Raw genomic sequence first — 24,617 nt, 5'->3', positions numbered from 1 at the left:
AAGTATGTAGGTAGATTTGTTTTAAATGATAACTTAGTTCAGACACAGTAGATATAACAAGTTTTCAGTTGAATCACAATAGGTACCAATAACGGGTTCATTTTAACAATGTATTTTCGACCCCGACTCTGAATGAGAAAAATAAGATACTTTAATGATAAAATCATGCATACGTCATGAATAATCTTTACTAAGCCTAACATACTCGTTACATTGGAAATAATGACAGTGCATTAAAAAAAATTGTGCAATGTTTCACAATTCTCAAGACCTGGAGACCAGCAGTAGGTTTTGTCATCAGTTGCAACACTCCTCCTGAAAGGGTGAACGTGTCTGCCAAGAATTTGAAGTCGGAAAATAAGGTTTTTAGTCGGGCTTTACTTGGTCGGTGTAAAACTGTGAAGTGTACTAAACTAGAGGGACGTATTTCCAAAAGTGTCGTTAATCGTTATTACTTGGTGACTATTATTTCATATTTGGTAAGTAAAAATCTTCAAATAGTTCCTAATAGATTTAATTTGTTTGTGGCCAGTCGAGAATTAGTGCTTCACCCACGTTAACGGATGACTTACATGTCCTTACTAATTTTCATATAAATTTCAGCACTCGATATAACCATTTTAAATAACATATTTTTTCTAATTTCTTTAATTTTTTTTATTATTAGTTATATAAATAGATAACTTATAACCTACTCAAAATATAAGCTATGGATACATTTTTAAATATTGCGTAAGAAAATTGATTATATTTTCTGGATGACTTTAGAATATATCAAACAAATTGTATCATTCAAAGCAAAGACCTGGGAGCAGGCTTCCAACTTGGCTAGTTACCACTTTACTGGAGACGATGGACGGTCAGACCGCAAAGACTTAGGGTTCAAGCACTCAGGAATGTGGAACTGGAAACCACTCGGGGATGTCGGGTAAACGGAGCTTACTTCCATGATAGCACGATTCCATCACTTAACATCAAACGAGAATGCAAATCAAATATCACTTTAAAGATTGTAAAATTCACTCGTATTAATCATCATCATTATCAACCCATATTCACTGCTGAGCACGAGTCTCTCAGAATGAGAGGGGTTAGGCCAATAGTCCACCACGCTGGCCCAATGCGGATTGGCAAACTTTTCACACGCAGAGTATTAAGAAGATACTCAGGTATTCAGGTTTCCTCACGATGTTTTTCCTTTACCGTTTGAGACGCGTGATATTAATTTCTTATAATACATATAAACGAAAAGTTAGAGGTGCATGCCCCGGACCGGATTCGAGGCAGAGATCATATCCACTGGGCTATCACGGCTGTTATATTTTTTTAATTTCTTTCATTCGTATTAGGTATGCTAAAAAGAGAATTGATATTGGAACGTGGTTATCACGTGATCTAATGTTTTATAGACGTCATAACTACCTACGTCATAACACTACGAGTTGTGACGATAAATAACTGTCGAAGAGTAGTTATAAAATCTCCCGTGACGTAGCACCAGAGCTGTGCCTCCCGTCCGCTCCTATCACGTGCCTGTGTAGCAATAGAATTTCCTCAAGTTTTCTTTCTTCATACAAAACTCTGAATTGTTGAAAAACAATGTGTCGAAAAACAATGTTCATAATGCATACAATGGTAGTATACATTACAAAAAAGTTCCTAAAAATATTTCATGATTGCGTAATATTTTTGCTAATTTTAATTGCGTAACATTTTTGCTAACTTTATTTAAAGATAAATAATAATTTTAATTCTTTCATATTTATATAATTTATAATTAAACTAGCGGAGGCTATGTTACTCGTTGATAGTGTAGATTTCTATTGCTAAAAGAGATTTTAAAATCGGTTGAGACGTTAAAGCGAAATAAACAAACAAACTCACATTATTGATATTAATGCATTTATATTATTTAATGTGTTATTACTTAGTTAAAAAGTCAAGATAATCATTATTATTTATTATGGGTATATAGTATATTACTAAAGGCTTTATCTAAATGTGAGTATAATATATTTAAGGCTAACTTACACGAGGAGAGTTTACCGAATATAACGCGTGCGGTCGACTACTTGCATAGTAAGCTAGTTATGAACTGTCTCGTCGGGACTGGCTAAACTCGGTTGCATGATATATCTGGTTGGAATTAACGAAGTTATTATAGTTTCTAGTTAATTTCTTTCTTTTCACATATATGATGAGGTAGTGTAATAGTAGAGGGCTCTGTAAAATAGTTTTGTCTTGTTTTTCTTAACAGCTCCAGTAAAAGTTCTTTTATATCACTAATGTAGTAATCTGGACACTGGACAGTAAAATCGTGTACCTACATATATCTAATTAAAATTTAAAACTCGTTTATTTCAAGAAGTTTACGTAACAAGCACTTTTGAAACGTCAAGTCTGTTTGTTCGTAGTGACTAGTGATTTACTGCCGATCTGGAAGGCAGGTTCTGCTAAGAATTGCCGGCAAGATACGCAACACTTACCTACTAAATTATTAAAAATCATTCATTTTATACTTTACAATGAAACTTAAATGATAATTTTAGAAGTTCCATGTCACCCGTTTCTACACTTTGGAATAGAAATCATAGTATTTTCTACCGACATATGCCGCTTCCACACTGCACGAGTGGCGTTGGAAGTAATGAGGAAAGTGAGCAGGGAATTTGTATGGTTACTCGTCTGACCGCGAACATTCGTGGAAATATTTCGGAAATATTTGCACGAGTATGTCTGCAAGTAGAGCAATGCTTGGCCAGGCAGTCCAACATTGCGGCAACGCGACGAATAGCATGAGAAGCATAGTGTGTCGGTCGGGTTATTAATAGGGTCCTATTTATTGCATTCGTCCGATTGGAAGGTCTGTAGCGACTTTATGGGAACATGTTCCACAATTGAAACAGGATCACACGTAGACAAACATGCTCGTCCTTGTTTGCCTACTTCCTCCTTAGGTAACGAGGTGAAGATGCGGGCTGCTAAGAGCAAGCTCAAACATGATCGTACAGCCACAGGATATTGGGCCAGGAATCCGTGTAAACTCAAACAGTTCCAACCTTTTTACAGGCTGCATAAATGTTTGTAATGTAATTTACAAAACTCGATTCTATTTCTTTTATGATACTTAGGTCGATATTTTACTAGAGATGTGTTACCTACACAAATAGATTCGCTAGTCATAAAAAGAGGAGGTATTAACAATTCTCACATATTATTGAAATAAGGAAATAAACGAAAAAATCGCGCGTCACTTTGTCTGTATCTTTTAATACGTAGGTATTTGAAAAATTCTAAAATAGGTACTCGCCTACCTAGTATCTACATAAGAGTAATATTGCCTTGGTTTTGACTTACGAGTGTTCAGTTTAATTATTAACAATTTATTTTTTTAATTTAACTATTATAAGTATTGCTTAAAATATCAATTAGATCAAGACCGTAGTGTATTTCATAATAAATGGCATTCGATTGTTAAACTACATTTAATTTTTATAAAGGTTAAACATAACATAATACCTTGATACATTTTATTAGGTGCGAGCAATGTCACTTTGTTTTAATGGCATAAATAACATCAAACTTCTAATCTTCCTATCAAATATATTCAATGGATTTGTAGGGTAGGTGAATAAAAAAGGAGCAAACTTCTAGTCCAGTTTGACACTGCAACACTCCGTACTGCGGAGGATTTTTGTAAGGTTTTTTAACTCGACTGGTATACGTTTTCGTTTATTGCAGAATCATACGCCTCGTCTTCAGAGGGGATTCGAAGTTTGGTGCACGGCGCCTAATTTGACAATTAGGAGTAGATATGTGGGTAAGTTCTAATATTTAATTTTACTGATAGGCATCACGTTTTACCGTTAATTGATATTTGCATATTATATGCTTCATTAGCAAGCCAAATATCTATCTACCTACCTACCTACCTAGACAATTTAAAAAAGTTAAAAACATGTTATGAAATGTCGTCAATTTTATTGGTAGGCTATTGTCAATTTGCAATAATATAATGTCGCAATTCAAAATGTTTATTTTTGCAATAATATGATGTAAGTTGTCGAATGCAGACTAATTTAAAAGTAAATTAATGATGTAGTGATGCATACCTATTACCTACCTATATAGTTGCAGGTAGGTAGGTTGGTACTTATTGAACGCGCTACGTGCGTAAGTAATGTCAGCCAATTTCGAATTTCAGTCTTGAAACGAGAATTTTTTGCAATCATTACGTACATTTTTTTGTAAAATACCGCACTTAATTTCTGTTGTTTAATTTATTGTTGTGAAAAATATTGAAACTGTATACACATTTGACATCATTGCATTGCCAAACGTAAATGAATGGTCGAGTGCTATCTCTCTCAAAGGGGCGGCGTATACGCTAGTTAGAGAGAGACGGCAGGCGACAGCGCGCTACGTCTTCGAACCGCATGGCGTATGCTTGCGTAGTACGCGAGCTGACGGTGTGTCGACATTGGACGTTCAACATTGGATCCACGGTTGCTGGCCCAAGGCTCCGCGAGCGCCGCGTCAGCCTCGTCACAACTCTCAAATAGTCTCGCAATGGCGTTAGTGCAAGGCGGTCGTGTGTTCGCTTAGTCTCACTTCAACCCGAGCGGACACCGGCCCAAAATATTGGCCTGTCTATACGTGTTCGGTTTACTCGAATTTAAATTCCTGTAATACCGTGCTCAACAAGCGAAATACGTCACCACGGACAGTCAAATTTTGGTACGATATCCACTCAGGACGAATCATTTCAAGGTTCGTACCATATTCGTAGTACACTTTTAATACTTTACAATTTCCCCTTACTAAACCGCGTTGCTAAATCGCAGATTGTCTCATAGTTTCGTTTGATAATTTTGCAATTTTTCTCTATCTAATCGGGTGTTGTTTCTATTGCAGATCATGTTCATCTCATCATAGTTCCTCCTAAGTTTTAAGTGTTTGTGTTCTGTGAACGTTAGTGTTGTGACAGTGCAAGTGTTCAGTGATGGATCCCGGATCACCCTCGTTGCTGTGGCCTCTGCGCCTGAGCAAGCCGTCGACGTCGCCCGCGGCCGCGGGAGACAGCAAGGACGAACGGGCCCCGTCGCCTGCCCTGGCCGAACGCTTGTCTGCGGCTCCCTCGCCCTCCAGCCCAGCGCCCAGCCCAGCCAGCCCTCCGCCCGCCCAACACCAGTTCCAAGCGGCGCTCGTCGCGGAAAAGTATTTGTTACTCGAACAAGTGGAAGGATCATCACTCTGTCGGTGTGTGGATGTGCGCACGCAAGAGGAATACGTTTGCAAAGTAAGTGACCGATCTACATCGATAACTAAAACTATAAACGAAAACCAGTTGGACCGCGTCTCGACCCCGCGCAATACAAAATTGGTAGCATAAACAACTAGCCAAGCCTGCATGCTGGTGCGGTGCACAAATTATTTTTCTTACCCGTCAATTAAAGTTACTAAATAAATGTCCTTCATACTCATTATAGATCTTGTTGTTATATATAAGAAGCTTACATAACAAACTACATAAGCAATTGTAAACACCATTTAACAAACACAACATTAATTAAATTAATTTATGACTAGGTACTACTGATGCTAATTGCTACCCTATTGCAAGCTATTATTTTTTTCTTTATTCTTTCCCGTAGGGATAAGGCAAAGGTATTACACCGTACAGCCAAGCAAGCCATTAAATTCTTAGTTCGAAAACCTGTCAAATGTCAAAAAGTCGTTGATAATTTATTTGCTAAAAATACTTTTAGATGCAACGATTTATCTTCAGCCGACACGACAGGGATACGTAACGCGTCTCGTGTCGAAATTATGCCTTGTTTCAACAGAAGTTGCGCAGTTTTGTTTGATTGATACACTACACTGTGTAATCTCTTGTTTTACTCGACCTCTGGTCCAGTGGTTACTTAATTAGCTTGCTCATAATTTGAACACTATGTTTTAAAGTAAAATGAAAACATTGATAGCCACGTAAAACTATTATTTTAGAACTTATACAAGTTTAAAATAACATAAAAAATCTTAATTTGTGGACATGTTTATCGATTCAATGGCGAAACAGTACGTAACTGCTAGACTGCTATAAAAGGGTTCCATGTATCCCACGGGATAGACTCCCCATCGAGATAAGCCCATTTCCCAATAATATGCCCACATGGTGTTTCCCTTTCATTGCAATTAATCAATTGTTACTTGAAACCGAGTTAACTCTGCGACTCTTATAATTGCCCTTGAAAATGAATTCTCACACTGATAAGTGATAATGCCTTATCTGCGGTAACAATATCTGGGAAGATAGTAGGTAGATACCTATTTAATTATATTATTATTACTTTTTTATATATTTACTTATAGGTACTAATGTATCTTGGTCCCAAAAAGACAGGAAGTTTAATGCTTATTGAAATGCTAGAAGCATTTAGCCAGTCTACTGGAACGGCATGGTCAAACTCATCCAATGTACCTACCTAATTATTCATCATAAGTTTAGGTCTATAGACATTACAAAGCTCAAGTTCTGAATGTAGCCTTACTTTTAAATACTTTAAAAATCACACACACAAACACACGGAAAACAATCTTACCTTATTCACAAAAACTAAATTCATACCTAAGTATTTATTACAGATATTGTTAATAAGGATGTCAATCCACCATAAACTAAAAATATGTCGATACTATATTTTGTCGATAAATATCAAACTTTATATGTCACGGTCTCGCTGCTCGGTCGCACTTGTAGGCCAGCTAGAGTAGAGCCATCGCTTACAATGTCATGTGTCGAGTGTCGCAACTGCAAACAATAACGTTCACACCGCGAGATTAACGAGGATATCAATCAGAGATCTAATCAAATGTTGCCCTCGGACCTATCTACTTGACAACTTGTCGCTTCCGACCACTCCAAACCAGAAATTTATTAAATCGTGTTCAGCGGTACTAATGTTTTCTCTCGCAAGTGTGAATTTCAAGTTCACCTCTACCTTTCTTTTTCTATAGTATCGTCTTAGACAGAGACATAAGAGGCGAATTTGAAGTTTAGAGTACTCTAGTTGTGTGTCTATGTCCCGTACCCCATAGTTTGTAATCATGGCCTGTAAGTAATTCAAGCCTCAATTGCCCGACGTTCTTTTATAGAGAGGTCTTTTCTATTAACTATTGTCGTACCCTAATCCTAACACAATATTACTTGGAGGGTAAAGAAACATTGGTAATAAAATTAATAGACATACAAATTTAAAGTATTCTTAGAAGAAGTTTTATTAGTATATCAATAAAATAAACATAATTAATACCTGCTAGTTGACTCACTACATACAAAAATAAATTAGGTCGGGTGAACCTGCTTAACTTGGGTATTTTATTACACAGAAGGCAACAGCTATAGGTTATCAATCACAAATTTAATCAAATGCGTCATCTGATAAAGTTAAAGCGCAATTCGAGTAAATTCCTGTTTTTTTGCGAGCGAAATCTGTTCCGTGTCGGTTTGAATCATGCAGGCGCCAAGGCAACGTATAAAACTACAAACCAGTTAGGAAACTCGTTATTTTGAAGATCCTTGCAATACAACATGCGCGCGATATATCTACCCACTACATACACCTATACTAATAGCATTAACAACTGAGTCTTAGGGCCATAAATCATTTCTCTATATCTATCTCGCTTGCACTTATGGGTCTTATGGAGCCGTCTAGTGAAGGGTGTAACAATGAAAGACATATTATCGATAAGTAAAGTTTATTATCGTATCTTGTTCACAAAATTAAAAAAATTAACAATATTTGATTTAATATAATACATATTTCATATTTTATAATTATTAACTAAATAAAATTAATCTTCATCTGAGTCTTCATCATCAGAATCTTCGTCTTCTGCCAAATTTATTATATATTAGTATCCATAGTGCGCAACGAGTAACACATGAATGTATTTATTTAATTGCAGTAAACACATTTATAGCAAAAAAAATACGCAATGCAATTACATTAGAAACCGACCAATCAGAATCGTCCAAATCATTATTGACTCATCATTAGCACGTGCGCAGGTAGCCGTTTATCGATAATTAGGGTGCGCAGGTAGGCGCGCTGCACATTCCTATCTTTTTTGACTTTTATGACCGGACGACTCAGATGATAATGCGCATACTATAATTATAACGATTCGCCAGGTGTTTTCAACAAAAAACTGGACGGACGTCTAAACAAAGACTTGCAGCAAAATCGCTTCGATATAAAATTAGGTTTGCTTTTACCTATACGAAACTTAAATTACCTATCGGCAAATAAATGCTATTACTTAGATATTGCTTATATCTTACCGGCAGAAAACTAAAGCGCACAAAATCGTGATGTTAAAAGTGACCTTGGAATTGTTCCATTTTTAATTATTGTTAAACCTCTAAAATTCTTCGGTTGTATTACCATTTTCAAATTAAGCATAGAATTTGCTTAAAATAAAGTAAGTAATCGTAAATTAGATGTTAGATACGTTACCAAAAGTTTTTTAATCTATAGGCTGTTTGGTCATCAATCTTTGCCTATCCCTGAAGTATCACAAATATAAAAAACAATATTTGCTTACAAAAGACACAAACCAACGCTAATGTAGATATGTAATGTACAGTTGGCTACGATTTAGGCAACACAGGATACAAAGTTCCAGTAGTACTAGACTATTAACAAAGGCCCATACAGGTATTGTCAAGGCATAGAATAGGCACTTCCCTCGTGAGAACCTGGCAAGGTTAAGTGAGGCAACGTTATCGTTGCTTAAACGCCGTGTATTTACAACATCGACTCTTGCCAACACTACTGCCACATTTGTATTACATTACGTCCAATGTTCTATCTTACCCGGTATTATTTGTACTGCCATACATTAAAGCAATAATAATTTTTACGAAACATACCTATTTAAAAAAAAAACTAGAACTTACTCAAAATATCCGTACTTGTTTGAAAAGTAAGCGGTAATAGAACAGTAATTAAAAATCGCAAAATATTTGACACATATAGGTATATTTTTTATCTGCAGTAAAAATATATTATAGTTAACCGTGTGTAAAGCTATATATAGATTTCACAAAATTGAACAGACTTCGCAACTAAGAAATTCGATCCAAGGTGATCTATTGCATGATGCATAAGTTGCATTACGTAGCCGCCTACTATAGGGATGTTTACTCTGAGAAAAAAAATGCTTTTTTTTCTAGTTTATTCATTTTCAGTTACAAAAAACATATTTAAATAACTGTCAAAAATGGATGATTTTGCAGGGTTTGAAAATACAAATAAAGAAATGCTTGTTAACTTAAAAGTTTCATAAGTTTGTAAGTTTAATTTTAGCCATAAAAGGCAACACTAGCTAGCCTTCTCTGAGGGCTTTTGTACCTCTACATGTATAGTGTAAAATTGACTCATATTATATTTATCATCACCATCAATTACAATGTAAAAGATACTCATAGTTATAGTAATCACGTGGATCGTCGAAAATAAGCTTGACCTTCTCATTGACATTGTGAAATAGACGAGTTGATAACGCACCGATCGCCGAATGTCAAAGCGAGGCTAGCTGGCCCCTCCTAAGTCCCCCCCCCCCCCACCCGCATTACAGCCGCACCGTCAACACGTAACAGATTTGTGTTACAAGTTCATTGCTGACTTACTAACTATACTAGTTTGTTATCTGGAAACTAAAGGAGATATGAACTGGGTACAATTCGAAGAATACGTTATCAATAAACTTAATGGTACTTTTAGAAAGACAACATGTTTGTTTTTATATATTTTAATACATTACAATATTCCAAGTATTTAATTACCCTCTACGACTTAAACTGTACTAAATAAACAAATTAATAATTATTTAAATTATCTTAATGTTTATTTAGTGTTTTTCGTAGAAAGAATCATTGTTATTGTTATAAAAAATCGTATTACGTCCGAATTAGCTTTTATAAGTATTTCAACTCATGGATCGCTAATACGAAAGAAAGAAGATGATTTAAAATATATTTTGTAAAATGAAATTTTAAATTCACAATATTTTATTTTACAAAATATAATTTGTATTCTTTTGGATATTTAACAGTTTAATTTGGCGTTAAATTAAAATAATAACTTATCCAAAAGCCAAGAATCTTCGGTTTTGACATGTCCGTAACAATTAACCTTGTACTTGACTGATTTTACAATTTACATATTTACTTCCGTGTGTGACTGGATCCACGGATTTTTTTGGTCTCGTATATTCTTCAACTCTAGCAAATTTAAGTTATCATAAATCTTTATAATTAACAACATATAACATTGCAACTACAACATACATTAATATACCTGTTTGCATTTTTCGCCTCAAAAACGTAGATCGGTAAATGTTTAGAGTAACGATTAAATAAATATTGATAGCTGTAAGTAGGTTAGCTGTACACATATGGTGCCAAATATTATCAATACACTATAACTTGAACGCAACGATTGCGAATTCTTATCGGCTATTTTTTCGCAAACACTCGACAAATAGGTCAAATGTTATTTTTGTATTACTGTCTACGCCCTGATTTGTAACTTGTAAATTGATTATTGAGAAAAGTATGAAAATACAATCGGACTCCAAAAATTTCAAAGCCTTTCCTACTAGATCGCGTATAAATTCTCTTATCTTATTCTCGATATGTGCTACCTAGCACTACTATTGGATTACGTGTATTTTAATAAAGATTATAGAAATGGAAATGTCTTTGAAAAAAGATCGTGTTTCATTCTTGCTTAAATAAATATGCTATGAACACATGCTTAAATAAATATGCTACAAAATGTCATTGGTGATCAAACATGTACAGACAGTCGAACGGTTAAATAGTTCTTGTTAGTATAGATCTAAGCAGATGGTGAAGTTTTAAAAAATATCCAGAGGGCTACCAAGTAAGCATGGCTCAGGAAGTATTAGTAGAATTTATGTTACATAAGGATTAGGGAAGACCTACAATACATTTACAAGGTACAACCTTGGTATAAAGGCCACGAAATAAGAAGTACTTTACTATATCAAAGGTTATATGTCTAGAAACAATTCCATTACGTTTCTATAAATACGGTAAAGTTTTCAAAATAAACGTTCCAACACACGCGACGTGATTCATCATTAAAGCCAGTCGGAAAATCGGTTTTGAATTTGGAATTTTATATTTGCGTTCACAATGTTGATATTTCGTGTTACGTTCAGAAATATGTTGCCTTTAAAAATAACCGTGATGAAAATATCTTGACGATCACTGGCTATTCATTTTAAACTTAACTCATCAACACATATTTTTTTATGTACAACTTAGTTTAGTTTAAGAAATAAGTAATTAAAGATTTTACTGACAAGCGAACGTTTAAAGATTTGTTGACAGCCAGGAATTTCGTTTAGAAATCAGTTAGCGTCCAGTAGTAAAACTTTGTGCTATACAAATAATAATATCTAGTAACTGCTTTGATGTCCAGTAATTCGCAAGGGGTCAGCATTCATTCGTTTTATTAATTTTAAAGGCTCTATTCACTTAGACTTAGCCCTTTGAAATGCTTTGAAAAGCTTTGAAAATAGAATCTCCTTGAGTTTGTATCGGTTCTAATGTAAGGAGTAGACGGCTCCTATTATGTAATATTTAACAATAGAGTACGTAGTCTAAAAATATAGTCCGTTTACTCTGATTTTTAGGGATCGTCGTTGAATTACTTTGAGGTTCTTTAAGTTTTACTTACCAAAGACAAAAAACCAAATTGAGTTGTACAATTAAATGCTCTTTCGGCAACTTTACTATGGATGTTTATTTCAGGTTGTATCAAGAGATTGCAGTAGTCTCCTACAAGCGCACTACCGTTTAGATGGCCATCCACACGTGAATCCGATCCACGAGGTGCTGGTCGGTGATAAGAGGGTGTACCTCATATTCCCGAGGTCACACTCAGACCTGCACTCGTATGTGAGGGCGAGGAAACGGTTACGGGAACACGAGGCGCGGAGACTGTTCAGACAAATGGCGGAAACGGTGGCCGCGTGTCATGACCAGGGCATCGTTTTACGGGACCTCAAATTGAGAAAATTCGTCTTTGCGGATCCTCAGAGGTGAGTTTCATTGATAATTGTAGCTGTTACTTTACAAATATTTAGAGAACAGATATAGAATAAAACAAAAAGTTCAAATTATGATGCTAAAATCTTATAGGACGCTAAAATCAAAGACCACATTTTTAAATATGAATTAAAATTTAAACCTTAATTTATTTCATAGTAAAGTGAACTTTAAAAATTAATGATAAGGTCCGTTACTTTGAAGACAATTGTAAATTAGAATCTATGTTTATTGATGCTAAAATATAAACCTAATGTTAGTAAGAAATTTCAGTAAATTAACCTATAATAGGATCTACAAACGAATTACTCAATGTTATCTTCTCTTATTATAAAATAATCCATACGGACATCTGCGCTCGAAGTTTAATATACTTTAATGCTAAAATATGACCCTAATACTGGTAAGGAATCTCAGTTTAACTTACAGTGACATCTACAAATGGATTACCCATTTCTTACTATAAAATCAACCATCCATCCGAACAAAATCTCCTTTGCAAAAGTTACGTCCAACTTCTGCGTTCGAAGTTTAAGTTAACAACTGAGTAACTTTGTCAATGCAAATTACACAAGGTAAACGATTTTCGATTGCGAGCAGGAGATATCGTCAGTAGGGGAGCCTTGCGTCACTTCGTTTCGTTGGCAAAATTTAGCACACGGCAATCCGAACGGCACTGTTGTACCACGATAACGTTGAATTTCAACCGATTGCGATTTATACTGGACAAGATTTCTCTACATTAAATCAAAGTCCTTGCGAAAACATAACATAAAGTTGGGAAATCGTTTGGCCTATTCAATGGCTATATACTCGATTCAAGCCGCTGGATGCTGGCGGCTCGAGATCGTTGTGCTTGGAGGTCCATGCAAGAGGCCTATGTCCAGCAGTGGACGTCTATCGGCTGATAAGGTAAGGTAAGGTAAGTATTTACGATTTCATTTAGAACATTAGAAGTTTAGGGAGAATTGAAACTTATTAATATCAAATAGGAAACCCCGCCTATTTTCACCCGCGTAGTTCCTGTTTCCGTGGGAATAAAATGTAGCCTATAAAATGTGGCTTGAATTTTCAAATTCGGTTTAGTAGATCCAGATCCAACGGTCTGTCTGTCTGTCTGTCTGTCTGTCTGTCTGTCTGTCTGTCTGGCAGATATTGCTAAAAGCAATAAGAGAGCCTTTGCACTTAGTTTTTTGATGCAATAAAGTAATTATAAAAAAAACTCACAAACTTTACCTGTTTATAATATTGGTATAGATATACAGAATAGTAGTAATACATCGGTAATCTAAATTATTATTGGATATTAATCTTACTTATCTCTCAAATTTTTTGTCAATCCGCCCACTACTAAAAGCCCGTGAGAAAAAATGCACTCAAAAGACACAAAAACGTCGGAAACGGAAACGGTGCATGTATCAAGTAGCTTCGTTTCCTTTGTAACCGATAGGCCCATGTAAGACGATAAACTGTTATCAAGCAATTTATTGTGCCCATTTGTATGGCATCCTGGTAATGTACTATGTCTACCAACTTAAACACTATTTACAGACACTTATTTAATTAACACCGTACGGTCTTTACTAGCTATTTGTTTGAATACTTATTCAATTAGCAGATTCGGTAGACACGTACACTCAAAATACTTTAAATTCAAAAGACCCATGTTTCTTAATATTTCGCGAGTTTATAACAAGTTTAATGTTGTCTTTCTATGTGTTAAAAGATTATAATAATTGCTAAGTTAACAGTACTCTTAGATCAGAAACTATCGATACAAAATCCACAGTATATTGAACAAGAGTTGCATTAAACGGCGAAGGCGCAAATATTACAAATAATTACCCAACTTTATTAATTACAAGCAGCCGGTAGGAACCGGCGGATTTTCGACTTTTGAAACGTTATCTGGCCTCCATTGTTGCGAATATCTCCGGCAATGCTAGCGGCTCAAGGCGAGCGGTGTCATTGCTGCGTCAATACAATCGGGTCAAGGGTGAGCGGCGCGCGGCACGCACCGCGACCCCTATACGGGTACCTGTGGCCTGTCCCTTATCCAATCACCTGATCCCTATTAATAATATCAACAGAATTACATTATGCACCCCATACGCCATCAACAACAAACGCATTCCTGTGAGGTACAAATAAACCATCATCCACCTGCCCCGTATTCCCAACCCTTATATTGTTTGATTTTATAAGATCGTCTATTTTGATAACGAGCCCAATCTCACTTTCTAATAATAAAGTATTGTGTTCAAGAATTTGGAAACTTAACCGTTCGGGTAGATTATTCACTCAAATCCAATCTCATTTGGATTGCCCTCCCACGGCAGGGGCAACAAACCCACCTTTTGTGTACTGCGGTCTCCTTGGCGTCCCGACCGAGACAATTTTCATTACGCCTCCACAGAACAGTCAGACAATAATGGATTCTTTGACCTGCGTGTATATTCCATTTGTCCCGAATGACATTCGTCAGATGGATTGAGAAAAAATGCCTTTGACGCGACCGCTGAACCCAAAAACGGCACACACGTCACAGCGCTACATGAACAGTAATCCCGCTTGTATGTTTACGCAACAGTATTAACTTAGTCCGCTTTTGAGTGGACAGGAAAAAAAGGGTAAATTTTAATACCCTTCAGCGGAGTATCATCAAAGCCGACGTTGTCAAAAGCGTCGTTTCGCGATGCGGAACGGGAGCCGTGCCTCGCATGCAAAAACTTTTCCTTCACCTTTTACGTAATGGCAGAGCCACATAGCCGACTAGGTACGCCGCAACTTGAGAAGCCTTTCAAAGTTGCTGCTCAAAGCCGGAATGCCAAAACATGTTCGGTAATTTTACAAAAAGCCTAAACCTTAAAACAGCCAAACGAATGTACCTATAGTAACTTTTGGGAGATTTTAGAATGAGTATTTACGTTACCAGCATTATTATGTTACGATTTAATAATACGTGACAGTGTCCCACACAGTCATTTGTGCTAATGCCTTTTAAATGGAAGGTCCTGGTCTCGAGTATCTACGTATTTCTGCTTCGGATGTGGTTACGGTACTCACGACTCTGGATAAAAAAAGCTAAATTACTCTTTATTAAATACAAGTCTACAAGCGCATATGCAAGCTGCAGACACGCGTCCAGCGTTGCCATGTGGCAATTCGGAAAGGAAATGTAACTTTTTGTTTCCGTCATATGAACGGACCGCTCCATGTCAGGTAGCCAGCTGTGTCGACAGGATCTTGACCTAAAACAATCTCCCGTTAAATGGGCGTGCGTCTAACTTTCCCAGAGAAATTCAGCCGCATGACCAAACAACCGGTCAAATTTCATTTGCATACGGACAGCTGACCTTGCGTAGCCCTAATATATTCTAATGATCGTGCACATGTCGCGGTGGTCAAGACTATTCTCTGGACCCTGTGACCGTCGTGAGAATGGTCGCATGTCGGATTGTCGAAGGTGCAATCCGAGCAAGTGACCCGCCCTTTCGACCTCCGTTCTCACGTCTGACATAAAGGCGCCCCTGATTATAAATTCGAGTCATCCGGCAGACTCCACGCCGCGCTATCCCGCGATTTGCACCGTCTCAAAGGTAAATAAGAACATTAATATTGATTCCGCGTCTCTTTGACGCTTTGAAGTGGATTTTCTTGACACTCGTCCGTAGTTTTTACCCATCCTTTGAGACGGGATGAAATTATTTTTGTCCGCTGATATAAGACTGCCTTTGACATTGTAATTAGATGAGAAGTAGGATATCTAACTGTAATGAATATTTAATGGTATTTTTTACCCGACTACGGCGAAGCGATAAAAAGATTATTTCTTAATCTATCTACGTTTTTATTAAATCTTCGTTAGCTAGTTATGTATTGAAACTAGGTTAAATATTCGTTAGCAAGTAGAAAGGTGTTAAATGACTGGTTCTGTCGCTTACTTTCACCGAGGAGGATGCACTATGTATTGAATATTATTGTATCGAGTAACAAAAAATATTAAAGGAAATCTCAATCATAGCATCCGGACAGGATCTCGAGAAGAAATCGAGGTAGGCTTGGGTCGATAACGCAGGTACAGGATCCCAAGTCGAGATAATTAAATCAGGCATCAATGCACATCGCATTTTATCTACAAAATGCGATAAAAAAGATAAATGTTTCTACAAAGTGTCCAAGCAAATCTATTATATTGATGCAAAAGTTTTTCTAAAGCCGGATGTTTCTCTTCGAAAACAATTTAAAGTTATGGTCGAGCCGACAGGATATTGCAAGCGGAAGTATCCGATTATGATAAAAGAGCTCATTGTCGATGCAAAACTGTCTCCTAAAATTTTAATTTGCCGTACGAAATTATTACAATAGACGAATTTAAACGCACCAGACTTTGCGGAGCCTGCGAGTGCCGAGTTGCTTTCTGGCAAACAACGAGACCTCTGTAAACAGTCTCAGGTATAAAATATTGTCCCCGGCGTATTGTTCGGACTCATCCCGCCCACTCCACGCCAAAATAATAATACCGCAGCGAAACGTTCCAGGTAACAAAACAAAACCCGAGGTTTTTTGCGTAACACGGTGTTTAGAAGCCGGATCGGGTGATCGTATACATCGCAAACAATACGCCGTGCGCGATACGGCTTTTGATTACGCAACTTGATACATACTTAATGTGGTAGCGGGAACACTACTATGTACTTTGAAAGACTTGAATTCGATAGAAGAAACCGACGCATACAATAATAAGCAGGATCAACTCTACCTGCCATGATACAAAATTAATACATTGATAAAGATTGTTATGCATTAGCTAGATGCTAGAGCTACGCACAATTTATGGTTTAATAAATAAAGCGTCACATTGTCTTGCTAAATCGCGTCGCTAAAGCGAATATGCTTTCTCGTCGCGAAATTAAATCGTCGTGTCTGCCGCAGCGGTGTATTTATGGCGATGGCTGCGCTGGCACTCTCTAGCGGATGTGCCAAATCGGTTCGCGATAGACCCGGCAGACGCCGTCGCGACGCATACCAGCCAGGCCACGGCCTGCGCCACATTTCCCTACAAACATCAACATTTAAAAATGCCACTAGAAGACCATCCATGCGTAAATACCACAATTCATATCTGATCATCGCCCGAAGCGATTTCTGATATTGGCAACGACCGGCGTGTGTTGCTGCGCCCACATCGGCTGTTTTGAAAACGTTTTGAAACCGGGTTGCCAAAGTACCGTGGTGTAAGAGACACCGCTAACTCAAAGCGACGCATTTGCATAACGCCGGGCGCTCCGTGACTCTGTAACCCTTTCGCGTCAATGCGTCTCTCATTTTCGACAGTTGTACGATTAGCTCCGGTGAAATGTACATGATACTGTTAGAACTACAGATTTAAATCATACACATTCTTTTGACCTAATTTTACCTGTGTCCGCCCTTTTCGCTGTCAACTGTGTGACCGACAACGTCGTACTCAAAACTAATATCTCGCACTGGATCTCGCACCGTTTGTCGTTACACTCGTGTACATGTGTGGCACAAGTTTTTCGATGTCAATGGATATTATTTACGGTCGAAAATGTTTGAGTGGAATTGCATAATCGCCGCTCGGATACAGATTTGGACGAAATGTTGCGCGCATATTCTCTTGGCACGCGCCGGTATAGTAATTCGGGAATCGGGGATCTATAGTGCGATTACGTTCGTGCGATATGATTCAGGCGTGCCGGAATTCTGCTGTTGGTTGTTTTGGGGCGTTTGTTGTGGCCTCGGTCGACTTGCAGCTCTGAGGTCGTGCGCAACTATGCCAATGTCGCTGCCGACCGCCGCTGCGCCCGCGGACCGCGCCGACTCTTCGCTCGTGCGGAACCGACGATTGAACCCATTTAGGAAGCGGTGCGTGCACCCTACGTCATGCGGTAAAGAAATTCAACCAATGCACATATGTCTTTTGTCATTGCGAACTTGGACGCCCACGGTTTCGTTCGCCCTTCACACTTAGCGGGCGTCTACTGTCTTTTTTACATATAGATTGTTTGATGTATTCATTCAATGCGCTTAATGCACTAATATTGAGAGATCCGTAGGAGATGCAAGATCATTGATATACACCAAATCATTAGATAATTGAAGTGGCAGTAGGCAGAACATAGCTATAGAAACTATGGCCTTTATACTCGAAGTGGAGATTACGCATATTGCTAAGAAAAGAGTGCGTTGGCGCTCCATAAAAAGTCACCGTTAATGTGCTCATCACTGGATGATGATGACCTCTGTGCACGATAAAAGCAGACAGGAATTTCAACCACCTACATACATCTCTCCCCATTCCGTAAATAAATGAGTCTGACTCGGGCGACGCAAGTATTCGTCAGCACTATAAATAACGCGTGTTCGCACCTTTTTTGGTGATACGAAAACACCGGACGCGGCTACCGGACGTGGACATAGTGCATTGATCTCGCAAGCATCACTACTTACACGAATCACAATGCGGGCGACGTTCTGGGAAACGGACTGCCGGACATAGCCGTCGCTCATACAAAAGTGCGTTTTATTTTTGCTTCAGCCGGACATAGCCGTCCGTCGCTCATACAAAAGTGCGTTTTATTTTTGCTTCCAACTGAAAGGTTGACGAACACCTGATAGTGCGAGTAATAGTATAATGCAATCGCCTTTGTCACATAGGAAGAATTGATTTCCGCTCCAGCTCTTTTCTTAAAGGATTTACATTGTCTCTCTACATCCGATATTGTCAGAAGTGGGATCAAATACAAAAGGATGCCTTACAATTGTATCTTACGTAAATCATTAAATTGTATTTTAGATTTCTAATAGGAATAAAGATGCGGCAGTGAGTCCTTATGAAGTTCAATTGTCTTTTGTCTCACGTTCAAAGGGTTTCAGCTGAGACAAGAGCTAGTAGCTATTAAATCGATCGCGTTGCGTAAAACAAAGGTCTGCGAAACCTTGTGCAAGCGCGCGGCGCGCCCGCGCACCGCCGACATATCTGCGGATTTGCGTAACTCCGCATTTATCCGCTGATACGACGCCCGTGTGTTGTGACATTCAGCCCTGCCTACTGCTAGTAGCTACTTGTACCTACTTGTGAACCAATTCATTACTAACACGATCAAATTGTAACAAGCTTTAAAATAAAAATGTCACACTGAAACCATTTTTTTTTTAAATTTACGAATTTATATCGACGAAGAAGTATACAAATGTACACTTTAAAGCAATTCAAATTTAAAAAAAAATATTTGTTTTTTCCTTTGCTTCACAATTTGATATGTACATTTAATATTTTTTTGGTTGACTACGTAAACCTGTAAATGAAGCCATATTACACATTTCGTTACGTCATAATACCTCAAACATTAATGCGGAGTTAACGATACATCATTTACCAAAATATAACGAGCACCTTTGTGAAATAGGACTGTAATGCCAAACAACAGAACACGTGGCATTTTCACCCCGTATATTTTTAACAATGGCAAGGCTTTTTTGGCTCTGTATTTCCATATTTATACTTTAACGTAATACTGTATAAATACATCTAAACATGTATTATCCTTATGTCCTAGTTTGAACTATTGCAATATTGGGAAACTGTAATGCCAAATAACATTATGAAATATGTGACTAAAGCCCCCCATATGGAAAAGCACTATAGTGTCAGCTCATATCATGATATCACGTTGTGAGTCAACCTTCGTTAGCTGTTAGACGATACTTGTGCTGGTGTACTTTGCAATGAGGCCAATGCGTAAAGGTAACTCATAAGAATGAGTGTGAACTGAACTGTTCCATGAATGAACATGAGCATGTATCATAAAGTAGGTCATAATTAATCAAAAAAAAAAATATTTCTTATCAATTTCACATGTCTTTCATAGTTTAAAACTGAACTTTCTGTTTAAGAGACTCGTTATTACTGCATGTTTAAATATATTTCTAATTGCTTAACATAAAATGTATGACGTCCGATTGGTGCAGTGGATAGTGACCTTAATTCCCGCATCTAAGGCTCTATTTCCAATCCTAGAAAATGTTCGTGTGATTAACAATTTTGGGGACGTTTTCCTGTGTCTGTGTCATTTTATTAAATATGTATTATCAGCTATCTTTAGTACCCATTACACAAGCTTACGCTAACTTTGGGGCTGTAGAAGTAGATAACGAAGCGTGTTTTGTCTAAATATATATACATTTATTCCTTTTGATGCATCAAGCATTTCTTCAGATCGAGGCACTAGTGTAAATTCATTGTCTTCACGTATTCAATAAAGCACTGACATGGTATGTGGGCACACGCGCCCGGTCCCCTAAACACCCTTAAGGGTGCATTCACATTCGATCGGACAAAAAATCTGCACGCGCCAACAATTACTTGAGGACGGGACCTCTGTCTGTGGTCTGTAAAAAGAGTCTCGCAAGAGCGCTCATTTAGAACGGTTTCCAGTTGAGAGTGCACCGTGAGACCGGCGAGACACGCGTCTTCCATTCCCAAATATGATAGGTTTGGGTTACACCTCGCTGGCACAGTCATGGTTTAAAACCTCATATGGGTTTCACACAAGTCCGACATAAATACTGAGTTGGGGCCCTTTTCTAGGGTATGCCACATATTGCAGGGAAAAATTAAAAAATGTGTTATGTGGCATAACATAAAAATAAAGATTTTCTTTTTTTCTTTCTTTACATTGCTGTAAGTAAGTATCAGTAAGAAGCTGATAACCGAAGCATGGGTTTTTAAGGTCTCATTATTATTTTGATCAACTCGAAAAATTAAAATGGCAAGCACTGCGACGTCGCTTCAGTAAAATCATTGTAAAATCATATCCCATTTCTGAAAATATCACAGTACTTCACACCTCGTTCCATACGAATTGCTGGGTGAATCCCTCCCTCCATAGCAACGAGGTTACGAGGAGCTTATGGTTGCCCGATTTATTTTTTCCCATAAATTAGTTCCGCTCTCGAGCAGGCTCGCCCTGCACGCCGCTGCATATCCGAGCCAGGGTCACTGACCGCTGCAACCCATCTAGCGTAACAGAAACATAAATCTTTGCGCTTTATTGATAGAACTTATCTCACAATATTGTCTCAATGCGTTCACTGTATTCCTAAAAATAAATGACAATATCAATCGACTTTGAGAACTCAAGACTTTGGTTTCAGTTCAGCAACGTTACTTGAAATAAATTCGTCTAAAACGAGGGAGGCATTACGTAATATTACTTTGCCAAGTTTGTCACCAAATTACCAGTGAATTCCTGCCTCCTGAGTTACGCCTTTGTTCGGGCGGTACAAAAGAAACTTTTGAGATCAACCCACCGACCTGCGGTCTCGCTGAAAATAAAACTACTCTCGCAACAACCCGGCAACAATGGATGATTCAGGGCTATGACAGTGCCCTGACGAATACCGTTCGATTCGAGGGACACGATGCGTCACATGCGGTGCATTTAATGACGTCACCGCGAGGGAACGCACAAAAAAACCGGAGGGCGATCACGGAGGGTTCGAACCTCAAGATGAATCATAGATGCTTCTAACAGGTCACTAGCCCCAGCTATTTACGTTCCCCTTGATATGCTTCAAAAATAATCCCCCAACCCTCGAAATTATCTAGCGCTTAAAATAGCAATTTTAAATGTGTATACTTTATTAATAAAATGCCGGGCCTAAAAGAAGATTTTGGTAATACGAGTACGAGTAAGTTACTGAACCGTACATTTACGTTTTACGCACGTTATATTATGCGTAATTAATTAGAAAGCCAGCTATTTATAGAAATGGGAAGCTCTGTATATTTTTAGATCTCCAATTTACGCTAAGTGCCATAAATATCTAAAAATGAAGAGGATGATGAATGGAAGCAGTCTACAAACTGAAATTTCCTGCAAACATTTTCCTTAACATCTTTGCGTGCTAACTGCGAACACTCAGCTAAAGTGCTCTAATTGACGGTGCCCAGACATAAATGTCTTGTGTTCCATTAACAAAAACAAAATAAAAGAAAAACTGGTTAACATAATGTCAGTATTTTTCTATAATATAGTATACTCCATGTCAGAGTATTAAAATAATGCTGTAGGAATTGCTCTAAGTCAGTTTTATGAAGTACGACGCACGTTGAATTAACGATACGATTTGACGAAAGTTAGAGGTACATGAATTACTACTAGACTGGACTATGTACCGGGAAAGAAGGAATAAAATGTTTATTAGACATGTCTTTGTAAAATAAGACATGTCTAATAAACATTTTTCAACATTTCAAAATATAAGCCAAATGATGCTTCGTATATATAAGGATATGGTTCGACGCTATACCTGTTTGTGTGTGGATCTTAACCCAGCACTCTCATGTAGTTTTACGATAAAGGGCGGCGACCCAGCTACCGATTCATTGTCATAAATCTACCTTTTTTCCGTTCCAATACATTTGAGGCAGGGTTGTTGAACTGTTTGATATTCTCAACAATTAGACTTTAAAGGTCTTATTTATTATAATATTGTGATATTTAAAGTATAAAACGAATTGCGAACATATTGAGTACGTGCTAAAAATGTTAACGCAAATAAAAACGAAAAATTACAGGCATTCTACTGGGATCATCCAAACACGGGGGCGTAAGCAATTTCGCGCGTCCTTATTTTCATTTGTGCAAAATTATCTGTTCCCCACCTACGCGACACGTTTGACTCAGAAAGTATTTTCAGCGAAGGCGGCAGTTAAATATAATGTTGTTTGGGAAAAAACTCGAGGAAGCTCTAAATGCGTACTTTATTTACCTTTGCGGAATTCTGTAGCCCACGCAATCTCTACCCTTAAAAATAGCTTATAAATATACCAATGTCTGTAGGCACCAATATTACTACTGGAGAATAAATTTGAGTGTTTTATTTGATTGCGTTTTTTGCGTTTTTTTGCGTTTAGTACATTGATTATCAAATTTAAAGATACAAAATATAATCCAAACATCAATATCCCTGGCTACAAGGACCAAATGAAATAGAATGCATCCAATTTCCCTGTGCGAGTATGTCGAGCGTTTACCTCGGGTCTGGCGTTGAGAGAAAAAAAGCAAAACCGGTCTGCAAGTGGCCAGAATTGCGATTAACCCTTCAAACCCGATGCGTCGCCACTAAAAATACTTGACGTCTGCGTCTGTTTTGTGAACTTAAGGTTTTGCGTACATCTATACAGTTAAATAAAGAAGTGTGTGTTTGTGATTTCAAAATAACTGTGTTTTGGTAAGTGCTTATAAGTTTACACAGTACACTATACTTTTTATCTGTTTGCTTTGTTTATCTGTATGCTTAATCTTTTATAAGACTATTGTCGTTTTATCATTCGGTTTCCTTTCTTTTTTTGTACGTTCGTAAAAACCCTTTACGTAGCAATGATTTGCACGATTCCTTTTTAGATTAATGCTAAAATCATCCGTATTTTAATACATTGACTGTTGTCTTTATTTACAATTTCGCTTATCGAAATTTTTCAGCTTATCTTTTGAGTGCATTGTTTAAAGGCGCCTCTGTTTTGATGAGTTGGAACATTACGTGTAATCGCTCACGTTTGCTTAAGGCCAGCTACACACGGTCAAGTTACAAGTCAGTAGGACGTTGGGTAGTTAAAAAAAATATCTAAACCACACCAATAACTATATTTATTTAGACGGCGGCGTTAAGGATGTAGGCAGTAAATAAATGCTATTGGGGATATTTTTTTCACTGTCCACATCCTAAGCGCTGCAGGTTTGACGGTATATTTGATCGTGTGTGGCTGGCGTAACATTAGCCCATACATAAACGGTTATTACTAATCAAGTCACGGGTGTCTGCCCTATAAAGAGCTTCCTGTTTTGGTGCCCAACACAATCGACTTTTTAGTACTAACCTCGATATTGAATGCAAACGCCATCGTGTTTCAATACATAGTCACGAGGGAAATTAAGTCAAATGGGACTTTGTTTGTAGAACGAGGGCTTGTATAGCCCAGACATACTTCTGTGAAGGTCGAAAGCTTGATAGTTCCTACCATAGGTACGTAAGATAGCTAATTATGGAGTTGGACTATGGTGGTAGATTTCAATTTTCTGTTGTAAAAGTTTTTAATGTAAAAGTAGCTTAAAGCAGTTGACGATCTAATTTATAAATTATTGATATTTTAAAAATTAAATCTTATCATTTACTGTTTGTTAACCCAAATGAATAAAAAAAAAACTTTCAATCTTCAATTGTCCAAGTATAAAACGCAAATTATTTTGCTTTTTAACCTTCATAAAATGAGGAAAGTCTGGCTAGCACACAATGGGGTGCACTTAATAGATGCATAAACGCAATGTATACCCTGGGGATTCATTACATACCTGTATTGGAGGAATTTGTACCTATAGTGCATACTCTAGTTAAAAACCTTGTGCACGCCACTGCTAGCACAGGCCCTCGCTCCATT

The 24,617-nt window shown here is 37.5% G+C and overlaps 2 protein-coding genes across 3 annotated transcripts in view; both read left to right on the top strand.

Annotated features, from left to right (window-relative positions):
• Positions 1-24,617, top strand: part of LOC112053876 (eukaryotic translation initiation factor 3 subunit H) — a 158,405-nt gene that overhangs the window by 9,684 nt on the left and 124,104 nt on the right. The gene's annotated exons all lie outside the window — the stretch shown is intronic.
• The window catches only part of LOC112053885 (tribbles homolog 2), a 55,197-nt gene continuing 34,263 nt past the window's right edge, over positions 3,684-24,617 (top strand). Inside the window, exons 1-3 of one of the 2 annotated variants that reach the window (XM_024093478.2) lie at positions 3,684-3,820; positions 4,915-5,299; positions 11,852-12,141. In XM_024093478.2, coding sequence (XP_023949246.1) covers positions 5,003-5,299; positions 11,852-12,141 — 587 coding nt within the window. In that variant the 5' untranslated portion in view covers positions 3,684-3,820; positions 4,915-5,002. Of the gene's footprint in view, positions 3,821-4,496; positions 4,771-4,914; positions 5,300-11,851; positions 12,142-24,617 lie in introns of those variants that run through there. The other variant, XM_024093477.2, reaches the window with a different exon arrangement.

Source organism: Bicyclus anynana, chromosome 3, assembly GCF_947172395.1.
Source record: "Bicyclus anynana chromosome 3, ilBicAnyn1.1, whole genome shotgun sequence".
Lineage (NCBI taxonomy): Eukaryota > Metazoa > Arthropoda > Insecta > Lepidoptera > Nymphalidae > Bicyclus > Bicyclus anynana.
This window is presented reverse-complemented; position numbering and strand designations above follow the sequence as displayed.